General features: G+C 34.4%; 1 protein-coding gene across 1 annotated transcript; it reads left to right on the forward strand.

Annotated features, from left to right (window-relative positions):
• Positions 1-10,954: 10,954 nt before the first annotated feature.
• LOC111903249 (3-ketoacyl-CoA synthase 5) lies at positions 10,955-12,771 on the forward strand. Its single transcript, XM_023899029.3, has one exon. The coding sequence runs from the start codon at positions 11,143-11,145 to the stop codon at positions 12,592-12,594; it is 1,452 nt and encodes a 483-aa protein (XP_023754797.1). The 5' UTR covers positions 10,955-11,142; the 3' UTR covers positions 12,595-12,771.
• Positions 12,772-12,987: the final 216 nt, after the last annotated feature.

The following is a 12,987-nucleotide window of genomic DNA, read 5'->3' on the forward strand; positions in this document are numbered from 1 at the left end:
TGAAGTTTTGTAAAGGGACTCGGCGAGTTCATAGCCTGACTCGCCGAGTAGGGACGGGATTTCGAGCACGTGTTAGCTGGTGACTCGGCGAGTCCATATTCTGGACTCGACGAGTCTGTCCGTCTGGGAGAAACCCTAAATCCCCGGGTTGCCCACTATTTAAGCCACCTTATAGCCCCCAATCTCGCCTCCTTCACCCTCTAAAGCTGTGAGAAAAACCCTAATTTGTTCTTGAGTGTTCTAAGTGATTTTGTGTACTAATTGTGAAGGCTTGAAGAAGGAGAAGAAGAAAGGAGCAAGGAGAAGAAGTGTAAAGCGAAGATTCAAGGGAAAGCAAGAGTTCTTTGAGGTATTCTTCAGATTTCCTTCCCTTTTATGCTTTAAAATCCCCTTTAGATCTAGTTGATGCTTTTCTCAAGCTTTATGTTGATATGGAAGCCATTGTATGTCGAGATATCCATAGATCTGTTCATTTAGGGGTTGTAGAGTCCAGATCTATTGTCTTTATGGAGCCATTGTGCATCATAACCCTAGATCTACCCTTTTAAGTGCCTTTTTAGCCTTTATTCCCTTGTTCATGTGTTTGTACACGTAAAGTTGGAAACTTTACGTGGTAAATCAGCTTATTGGACCCAGATCTATCATTTGTATGTATTGGTTTCGAGCAGAATCGAGTATAGAATAGTTGCATGGCGGTGACTCGGCGAGTCGGAAGAACGACTCGGCGAGTCGAGTCGCGAGTCCCCGATTTCTTCCTTTTGGGCGATGTCGAGTGGGCCCAGTGAGTTGTGGAGTGGACTCAGCGAGTTCGAGGGTAGACTCAGTAATGGAGGGACTCGGCGAGTTGTTCATACAACTCGGCGAGTCCAAGGCAATCTTCTTAAGCTCAAGAACAACTCGTCGAGTTGTTCATATGACTCGGCGAGTCGGATGAAGATTGTCTGAGTTCTTGGATCGAATGAGTACTCGTCGAGTCGATGCCATGCTCGACGAGTAGCAGCGGGTAGGGTCGAGGAGTGAGAATAGGGACTCGGCGAGTTGGCGGCCCAACTCGGCGAGTCAGGTCAACTGTGAGTTGACTTTGACCGAGAATTGACTTTGGCCAAGGGTAAAAGAGTCATTTTACCCAGTGCAGTGTTTAGTATTTGATTGAGTGTGTTTATGGACTTGTAGCCGGGGAGATACCGGAGCAGCAGCAGTTAGCCCTCAGAGTTATTCACTCAGCAGCCAGTTCACGAGGTGAGTTCCTTTTTAGTAGGGGCGGGTCTAAGGCCACAATGCCGGCCCGTTTAGCTAGCAGTAGTATCTAGATTTTTATCTGACGCAGTAGTTAGCATGTTTGAAGCCTCCGTGGCTCAGACAGGATTATGTGTGTTCATGCTAAGTGGTACGTTATGTTATGATCAGTTAGCTTCGGACTTCGGTCCGATGTCAGCTTCGGACTTCGGTTCGATGTAGGGGACAAGGTCCCGGTCAGCTTCGGACTTCGGCCCGATGTCAGCTTCGGACTTCGGTTCGATGTAGGGGACAAGGTCCCGGTCAGCTTCAGACTCGGTCTGATGTGAGCTTCGGATTGCGGTCCGATGTAGGGGACAAGGTCCCAGTTAGGGATGGGCATCGGAACCGGGTACCCGCTTTTGGAACCGGAACCGCCTTGGAACTGCCGGTTTTGGAACCGAAACTGCCTTAGGTGGTTCCGGTTCCGGTTCCTAAAGTTATGGAACTGCCTTAAGCGGTTCCGGTTCCGGTTCTCGTTTTTTCGGAACCGCTACCCGCTGGGTACCCGCCGGAACCGGTTAATATATATATATATATATATATATATATATATATATATATTATCTCATATAAATATGTGTGTTACTTAGACCAATTTAGAATATATATTGGTCCGGTTTTGTCCGTCTTTGGTCCGAATTGACTTGATTTGAATCGAACTAAATTGCGGTTTTATCGACAAAAGTTAACAAAATTAATGTAACCGGGTTACCCGCTCCCGGAACTGGAACCGCCGGTTCCGGGACTGGTTCCAAATATTTAAGAACTGCCTAGAGCGGTTCCGGTTCCGGTTCTAACTTTCTAAGAACCGCTGGTTCCGGTTCCGGTTCCGGTTCTCGCCAAATGAGGCGGGTACCCGCCAATGCTCATCCCTAGTCCCAGTCAGTCAGCTTCGGACTTTGGTCCGATGGAGGGGGGCAAGGCCCCAGAATGTGCTTGATATATATTTTTGTATGGTATGTGGTAATTTGGGGGAACTCACTAAGCTTCGTGCTTACAGTTTCAGTTTTGGTTTCAGGTACTTCCGCTTGTAGAGGGAAGAGCTCGGGATGATGGCATCGCACACACCACAGCTTTAGCTTTTATCCTGGGAGTTGACTTGGTTCTTGATTTTTATATGACATGATATGATACAGTTTTTCCGCACAGTGTTTTATTATTATTTTGAGATACATCATGTATGGTTATGATATGACACTCAGATTATGGTTTTTGGTTATGTTGAAAAACGAAATTTTTGGGTCGTATTTTCGGGTCGTTTCAATATAACGATGAATAATGCTTGCTTTTGTGAAGACCATTGAACATTATTTATCTTCATCTCACGCGCCATCATCCAACGTTCATGCCCTTGATCAACATGTCTCTTTCACGCATTCTATGGGAATAACTTCCATGAAATTGAGCATTTTATAAGAATAACTACATGTTACAAAAGAGTTAAAGTTGAACATCAAGTTATTAGAGAATTCATACTACATGTTAAAATCAAGTAACACAAATAACAAACTCATAAATTATTTTTTTGCTCTTCAAGAATTTGAACATCAAGTTCTCTTTTAGACATTTCTACAAACACCTGGTGTGCAATATTCTCGTAGAATTATTTTTATGTTGTTTAAGATTTCTGAACCGCCATGACTTGTTAGAATCACATAATTACTGTTCACGAGAAATAATATTATAGCTTATATTTTACATTAGCATGTTTGAACAAAAATCAACACAAAATTCAACATGTATTTTCTTTTTCCTATCAATAAATCAAGAATTTAAAATGCACAACATGTATGTACACTTCAATAACCACAAACAAAGTTCAAATCAACATCTATGCTAGTTTATGCTTCTATAATATACAAAGAAGATCACAAATCACAAATTCACAAAATGTATGGTAAAATCGGAATTTATGAAGAAACAAATCAGAAAAAAAAGAGATTAGATGGTCCAAAATCAGAAGAAAAAAGATGAAACAGATGAAGTCGTGGTTGCAACGAACAGAAGGAACAAAACAGAAAAATAAATAAATAATTAAATAAAGGAGATGCTTACCTGTGGGGCGGAGGTGTGGCTGCAACGGTGCTCCGGCGGGGAGATATGTCGACGACCAAGAAGGATGCTGGTGAGGAAGCGCCGACGAGAAGCAAGAAACGGGAAGGTGATGAGGAGAAAGACGAGATGGATCGGTGATAAAGAAGCAGTAACGGCTTGAAGGGATTTAAAGGAAAGCAATCCAATATTTTAAGGATTAATTAATTTTTTATTTAATTAACTAAATTAATTAATAGGTAAGATTACACATCCTTATTTAAGTTTTTGAAATGATTGGCCCATATTAATGCATACAATAACACAATAATTGCTTTTAATACCTGAACCTAGCTCTCTCTCTCTCTCTCTATATATATATATATATATATATATATATATATATATATATATATATATATATATATATATATATATATATATGAGCATTTTGACTGGACAGGACTAGCAAAAACTGATGGATCTTAGAGCGGACATGTTGAGACTTACCGGGTCCAGTTCAAATATGGGTTTTCCAGTTTTTGTACCCATTGGACCTGTATAATTTTAAGTACATGTGGTACAACTCGTTGAAGTCTTACTGAAAGCTTGTTTATCTCTTACGATTGTAGGGTTGGACATTTCGACTGACTCGGACCAGACCGACTCTTGGACCTAACCGGTTTGACATAAATTTGTGGACTTTAGACGAAATCTGTTGAGACTTACCAGGTACAGGTCCAATACATATGGCGCAAAGCGGCATCGATAAATAATATTTTTGGCGAATAATTTCTTACAGGCAAACAATTATTAAATTTTATTATTAGTTATTATTTTATAAAAAAATACAATTTTTAAATAAAATATTTATATTTATGCCTTATATTTATATTGTCTATATATACTATTGATGTAAATTAAATAATATTGATGTTTAGTTTAAGAAAAGTAAATAAATATATATATATATATATATACATGAACTTAATATTTTAAAATTTTTGTTTTGCTCCAAATTTAATTTCTTAACTATTTTCTTTAATTCAAGTTTTCAAACTTTTGACAACTATTAATTAATTATTTATACATAATTGATTTGTACCAAAAACGTTATATATATATATATATATATATATATATATATATATATATATATATATATATATATATATATATATATATATATATATATATATATATATGGGATAATGACTTAAAAGGGTAATGAACTTTCGATTTTTATCACATTTAGTCACTAAACTTTTTTTTTTCGTTATCTATTTGCCATTGAATTATTGAAACTGTTTATATTTTACCCTTATGACCGGCTGTTACCGGTCATAAAGGTAAAATGTGAACAGTTTTAATAGTTCAGTGGCAAATAGATAACGAAAAAAAGTTTAGTGACTAAATGTGAACAAAATCGAAAGTTCGTTTCCCTCTAAAAAGTTCAATGACTAAATGTGAACAAACTTCCTATTGTATTATGTTTTACCAAATTATTTATTTTTGTTTAATTGTAGCAACATTTGTTGATAAAGAAATCTATGAAATAAAAAAACAAAATGTAACATCCGGATTTTCAGGTATCATAATTTAAGTATTTTTCTTTTGAGTTAAGAAGAGAGACTCAACGAGTTGACGCCTCAACTCGTCGAGTAAGGTCGCGACTGATGACTCAGATTAATGAATGGACTCGACGAGTCGGTGAGGCGACTCGACGAGTCCGCGTTGTTGGCAGAAACCCTAAATCTTTGGACCCGAGCCATATTTAAAGGCACTTATGACCTTCAATTGCGACTACATTTCCCATAAGTGAGAACCCTAGCGAGCTTGAGTGTGTAGAGTGAAAGGAAGAGCTATCTTGAGCTTTTTGGTGTGATAGATCTAGATCCTTCTAGGTCCAGAGAGCCGAGAATATGAAGCTTTAGTAGAGTAAACCTTGGGGTTCGAAGTTAGGAAGCATTTATGGGATTTTTATGGTATATATAGTTATTTTCATCTTACATATAGATATGAAGTATTTTATATAAATTGCGTGCTATGTATGCATATTATTTGAATGCTTGTTGTCTATGCTGGATGAACGATTTTATACATGTTTTAAAAGATTTAAAGGGTATATTTATTTTATATCTACAAATATGTTGCGGATGAAACATGGGTAGATGAAATAGTTGGTGTGTGATGAAATAAAATGATGAGAGATAGATGATGATAGAAAGGTGATGATAATTAGGTAAATCGATGATGATGAATATGTGATGTAGGATGAAAGGAGATACCATAACCTTAACCAACAATGTGGCGATGTAGTCATCTATCAAAGTATAGATGGCGACCACGGACTATTCTAGACAACTCAGTGGAAACACCAGCAGGCCCATAACCTGTAGGTGATGAATTACGAGTTCAGGCGATGTTGTAACTACGTATTCATGCGATGATACTCTAACCCCTTACTATGAATTACGAGTTCAGACGATGTTGTAACTACATATTCATGGGATGTCACAAATTCCACATGCCAAACTAATGGTCATAATTCACATCAGTGAGAATGGTTCATTTTTTTGTAAAACCAAAATCAGATTGGAAATTTTGATTATTTATTTTGGAAAATGTCAAACCATTGGTTTTTTATTTCGGTTTTGGTTTTTTGTTTTTTTTAAATATATTTTCAGGGTTCTGTTTTTTTTTTTTTTTATTATTATTTTTTTATTTATTTCATAGATTTCTTAATCAACAAATGTTGCTACAATTTAACAAAAACAAATAATTTGCTAAAACATAATACAAGAGAAAGTTTGTTCATATTTAGTCATTGAACTTTTTAGAGGGAAACAAACTTTCGATTTTGTTCATATTTAGTCACTAAACTTTTTTTCGTTATCTATTTGCCATTGAACTATTGAAACTGTTCATATTTCACCCTTATGACCGGCAACAGCCGGTCATAAGGGTGAAATATGAACAGTTTCAATAGTTCAATGGCAAATAGATAACGAAAAAAAGTTTAGTGACTAAATGTAACAAAAGTCGAAAGTTCGTTACCCTTTCAAGTCATTATCCCTATATATATATATATATGAATTCATATTTAAAGTAATAAAAAAAATGTTATAGTATACATTTAAAACTTGAAATGAAATGTTTTTATTTGAACTTTTGTCATAAATGTTTTAGATGTTGGCAATAGGCATTTTTATTAGATTTTTGCTTTAAAGGTGTTGAATATTGTAATATTTAATCCTAAAATATTTTTAAATTTTAGACTTTTAGCATAAAGGTTTTTGAATAATGACAAATTTAGATCTTTGTCACAGAAGTTTTGAATTTTGACAGATTTATTCTTTATAATTTTTGAATTAAAAAAAAACATGATTGTGAATTTTTTTTGGCCTTTGTTAGGAAAATAATTTACAAAAATTATCCCATTAATTTATTGAAAAGGCCTTTATGCATTTTTTTTTATATAAACGATCTATGTTTTGAAAATTTTTAAAAAAATAATCCCTATTTAATAGAAAATCTGCAGATTACGATTCCCGTATCGCTCCCACCTAAGTTGCACGGAAACGGATACGACAACGGGAAACGGATACGGAACGGAAACGGGAAACGGCAAAACTCTAAAATTCAAGATACGGATACGGTAGAGATACGACAATATTAAAATATAAACACACACACACACACACACACACACATATATATATATATATATATATATATATATATATATATATATATATATATATATATATATAAGAAATTCCAAAATATATTAAAGAAATTTCAAATTATTTAAATTGTAATCTGAATTTTTTATTGTTCTTGTCATCTTGATCGACGACACAGGAGGCAAGGGCGCAAGGCAGTAAACATTGTTCACCAAGGCAGCGATCAATTTTGCGGTTTAGGCTTGTAATCGACTAATTGTAGGGTAATATCAGCTACAATAGGACTACAACCCATTACTCATTAGTGGACATAAAAAGCCCATGAAGAAAATTGGAAACGTTTATGAAACTTACCAGAAACGTTTCTGGGTTTGCCGATACTTGCCGGAAACGTTTCCCGACGTTTCCCCCACGTTTCAGATACGGGAACGACTCCATACTAGGCGTTTCCATGCATCATAGGCTCCCACAATATATTGATGTATTTCATCCATACACTTTTTTGGTTTCATATTTTGACCACAAAACTTTTGTATATTTATAAGTTTGCTCCCTACACTTTTGCAGTTACACAATTTCAATCCACCCATGAAGTTAGGGTAAAAACTTACTAGTTCCTACTAAAAAGAATGACTTAAAAGAAAAAAAGTATGCCAAAAATAATAGTCCAATCCTACTTAAATTTAAAATGATATGCCTGACAAATGCTAAAAAAACATTTATAAAACCTTCATGTAAATAAAACATATATAAAACAAAATTTGCACATGGAGAAGCACCTTTACAACTTTGAAGGCACCTAGATTGACACAACAACGAAACAATTTTCTGTATAGCTTCTTAGGAATAATACTATAAAGGTTTCAAGTTCTACACGTGTATTTGGGAAAAGCTTTAACATATTTTTTCGTTGGCTCTATCCATAATTTTTACGTAGAGTTATCTTTCTAGCCACTTAACAAGATTCATAATTAACTCTGTTATCTTTTTTGCAAAATTGATCCCTGTAGTTTGCAAAAAAATATAGATGAGATCCGAAAAGTTTTCAACATGCACCACAAGTCCAAAATGTTTCAACTTACACTACATGTCCTAATTTTATGCTTTTTCTATGACAATATGATTCTTCGGCGAGACTTTTCCGGCGACATGAGGTTGAAATTGAGGGCATGAGTTTATCATCAATGGGTAAGTTGAAAACTTTTTGGACCTTATCCACATTTTTTTGCAAATTATAGTGCCTAATTTTGTAAAAAGGATAACAGATTTAACCATGAAACTAATTAAGAGAGCTAGAATGATAATTTTGCGGAAAAATTCAGGCCTAAACCAAAAAAATTAATATATATAATGATTTTTCCCAAACTATATGTGTAGAATTTGAGTCCTACCTTCTTTTATAAAGCAAGTGACTTGGTGGTGTTTTAGCCTGAAATTGTTATGTAAAGATCATGTACAACAAATTCACGATTTGTTTATAAACATCGAGTGAATTGGGCCTGTTAGCAATATCAAAGCCCGATTTAGAATTCAAAATTATATTAAAAAAAAAAAAAGGTATTTTACCGATTTAACCTTTCCCGTTTAACCACGTTTTCACTAAGCTGGATGATTTTTTTTTCCGGTTGGTATCAATTTTTATGATACTAGGTGTAAGACCCATGTATTACATGAGTTTATTTAAAATATATATTTATAATTTTAACAATTTGAAAAGTTTGAATTTATAAGAAAAATGAGGAATCTTTTGAATTATTAAAATTAAAGAGGCTTTAATGTATTAGATACATTATATATATAAACCATTTCTAATAAATATCTTACATATATATTACCTTACATATTAAATATGGAATTTTAATTTAATAAAATGAAAAATACAATAAAATGACAAGTGGAAAATAGAAAATTTAAAAATGTTAGAAAATGCCATGTGTCCAAATGAATGAGAAGAGGACATGTGGCAAAAAAAATATATGAAGGTTTAAACAAAAAATTATTTAAATTTAAAATTTAAAATTTGAATTTAAAAGAAAACATATTAAATACTATACGAGTTGTAATATTGTAATTTATTGGTTATTTTCAATTAAGGCAATTATTAATTAAGGTGTAAATATGAAGTGTTAATTAAAAAAGATAAAAAAAAAAATGAAAAAATGACAAATGGAAAAAACATTTATTCAAAAATACCATAAAATGACAAGTGTCAAAATTTATGAAAGATTGACATGTGTCAAAAAAAACCTTTATTTATTAAGGAGGAGATGATCTGACTCACTACAAGTATTTTTGAATATTTAATTTTTATTGGTTTTACTTTCTATTTGGAAACCATATAGTTTTTTATTATAGATTTGTGAGTATCTATGATATGGTTTTAAAAGAAAATGACTACGAGCCCAATAAAGCTTTCAAATCGTTCAAAAAACCACAATCATGTGTTCTGTTAAAAAAAAAACCCAACAAACTTAACATTTTGTCTAAAAAATCCAACTAAGTTACATTTTTGTTCAATTCTATGAAAGTCAAAGAAAAGAACCAGATGACATGGCTTATTATCATATCGGGAAAATGACTTGTAAGACCAAAAAAGTTTTCAAATCATTCAAAAACCTCAATCATGTTTTGTCTGTTTAAAAGGTTATGTTCGTTTGTTTTGTCTGTTCAAAAAAAAAAACCTAACAAACTTAACCATTTGAACAGACAAAATATGATTGAAATTTTTTGAAATGTTTGAAAACTTCGTTGGACTTTTTTAGACAAAAGGTTAAGTTGGTTGAATTTTCTTGAACAAACAAAACATGATTGATGTGTTTTGAACGGTTTAGAAACTTCGTTGAATTTATAAGTCATTTTCCCTAGTTTTAAAAGACAAATTCTAATGGCTATTTCAAGAGCATTAGCTATATCGAATATGATGTGAGTTGCTAAACACATCTTGCTAGTTTCCAAAATAAATCAAACATGAATAATTCATAACTGAAACAAAATCATTATCATGACATATACTGCATAACTTAATATCTTCATTCTCACAATGTTCAAGTGTAAAGAAGTAATGGAAATATCTAGAGTCTAGACGATATATAGAAGATGGTGATTTGGTTAAAACAATGTGGTTTCTCTCTCTTTGGCACTAAGATGGACCTCGGCACCCACGTTACAATTCTCCAGCCTACTTGACGTAAGACTACTCGGTATGGTTCAAGAAATAAGAACATCGTTCAAAGCCACATCTGCATAAATTTTTGTCTTCATTTCACCATTCCTAGTGGGGATGATGTTCCTCGTGAAAAACGACGTTAAGAAAGAAGAAAAGCAGAGGGAAGAAAGAATAAATAGCTTTGACGAATGTTACGCTGGCAACGGGAAGCAACGAGAAACAAAGGGGAGCCGGTGTTCCTCACGTTACCACGATGTTAAGCCGTGTCCACATTGGCAATAACGACCGAAAACGGGCCCATACTCTAAAGAAACCATTAACATAAGTTACTTATGTCTCATAATATATGAACAAATTAAATGAAATGAAGCCTTAATTAGAATTTAAGATTTTGATTTGTTCATGTTCTTGGAAAGAGGGATTAATACGTGTTGGGAGAAGGATATATAGAATTCCGATTACCCAAATGGTTTAATCAATCTTCATGAATTAATACTGCATGTACAGTTTGACTTTATACACCCTGCCATAATTACTCGCAAGAAGCTACCTACTGCTTTTTAATGCATGCTATCTAGTTTTTCCCTTCTTCATTTAAGACGTTCTCATCTTTTTGGGCATATGCATGTTTTCACTTTTCATTTTTCAATATACTAGACTCATCTTCTATCGTTTTTTACCTTATAATAACTATAGTATATATATATAGTACCAACATTCTTTACCAAAGTATAAACTATATATAAAGAAAACCCCTTATTTACTTGTGTTGTGTGGCTTTTTATTTTGAGATAACCGATTATGATTTGTTTTGATAAAACTGCAATAACTCGCATTCATTCTGGTCACCTTCCCTGACCAAACTCATCAATGTGATAAGCAGAAAAACCCCATTCTGCACTTCCCATGCACAAGTCTATATAATTTGACCTCAAAACATCACATATCTTGCACCTTTTCTTTTCTTTTCTTTTCACAAAAATGGAGCAACTTTCTAAGTTCACCCATGACACTCTGCTTCTCCACAAATCCATTCCACAAAATCGCACAAGTATTCTATCAACTTCTTTCAAGATCTTATCGTTTATCCTCCTTACTTTGCTTGCGTTCCTTTTTCTCAATCAAATACAAAAAGCTAACTTTTTAGTATTATGTGTTAGTTTCGTATTCCTTATCTATAAAACTTACCTGATATCAAGGTCTTCAGATATCTACCTTGTTGACTACTCTTGCCTAAAGCCACCAAACTTTTGGAGAGTACCCTTTTCGTCTTTCCTTGAACACTCACGTATCGTTCACTCTCTTGACCAAGAAAGTGTTGATTTCATGTCTAGAGTGTTGGTGACTTCGGGTCAAAGTCAAAAGACATGCATTCCTCCAGCTCTACACTACCTTCCACCAAGATCATCTCATGAAGATGCCATTAACGAAGCTCAAATGGTTCTGTTCCCAGTTTTTGAAGACCTTCTGTCTAAAACAAAACTCTCCCCTCTCGATATTGACATTATCATAGTCAACTGTAGCGGGTATTGTTCCACTCCTTCGCTATCGTCAATCATTATCAACAGGTACTCGATGCGAGAAGACATAAAGAGCTTCAACATCAGTGGTATGGGGTGTAGTGCGAGTGCATTAGCTGTTGACATGGCGCAGAACCTTTTAAAAGTTCACAAGAACTCTAACGCTGTAATTCTTAGTACAGAGATTTTATCAAACGGTTGGTATGCAGGAAAAGACCGGTCAATGATGATCCTGAATTGCCTCTTCCGATCAGGCAGCGCAGCGATTCTAATCACCAACAAGGAATCCGCCAGAAAGATATCCAAATACAGATTACTCTACACTCTTCGAACCCAAGGTGCGTTCGATGATATAGCGTATAACGCTGCAATCCGTGAAGAAGACTCCAAAGGCTTCTTGGGGTTTAGGCTTAAAAAAGACGTACTACATGTGGTCGGAGAATTACTCCGATCGAGCTTTCACATTATGGGTTCTTCTATTCTTCCATTAGAAGAGAAAATCCGATACGGGTTTTCTGTGATTAGAAAGAAATTCCTCGACAAATCGACTGAGCTTTACGTACCAAACTTCAGGAAAGTGATACAACATTACTGTTTGCCGACGTCTGGGAAGGCGATGATAATGGAGATAGGGAGAAAGATGAAGTTAAAAGATGAGGAAGTGGAGGCTGCACTGATGACGTTACATAGGTTTGGGAACCAGTCATCTTCTTCATTGTGGTATGAATTGGCGTACATGGAAGGGAAAGAGCGAGTGAAGCAAGGGGAGAGAGTGTTGCAGCTTGGGATGGGAAGTGGGCCCAAATGTACCAGTTTGGTATGGGAGTGTAACAGGCCGATTGTTGGAGAGTCTGCTAAGGGCCCATGGGCCGACAGTATCAATAGTTATCCTATTTATAGTTTTTTGACTTGACTCTATATTCGATAGTTGGGTATAAATTATATATTTAACTAAGTCAGGACATATTTGTTATCGAGGCACATTGATTGTGGATGGAAAATTGCTTATATTTCTTAAGCTTTCTTTCCTTATGATTTCGGGCATTGGTTATAGTTAATTATCTAATATATTGACAATAAACTTTTATAAGTTTTGCTACATAACTTATTAATTTTATTAACTAAATAGTGCACAATAATGAAACATTGTAGGGTCTTTCTGAAATATGCAAAGTCTTTAGTGTGTCGATTTTTATGGGTTTGTCCATATTACATAACTTATTAATTTTATTCACTAAATAGTGCACAATAATGAAACTCTTTTAGTTTATCAAATTTTGTCGGTTTTATACATATCACGATTTTT

The sequence above is a fragment of the Lactuca sativa genome, chromosome 2 (assembly GCF_002870075.4).
Source record: "Lactuca sativa cultivar Salinas chromosome 2, Lsat_Salinas_v11, whole genome shotgun sequence".
NCBI lineage: Eukaryota > Viridiplantae > Streptophyta > Magnoliopsida > Asterales > Asteraceae > Lactuca > Lactuca sativa.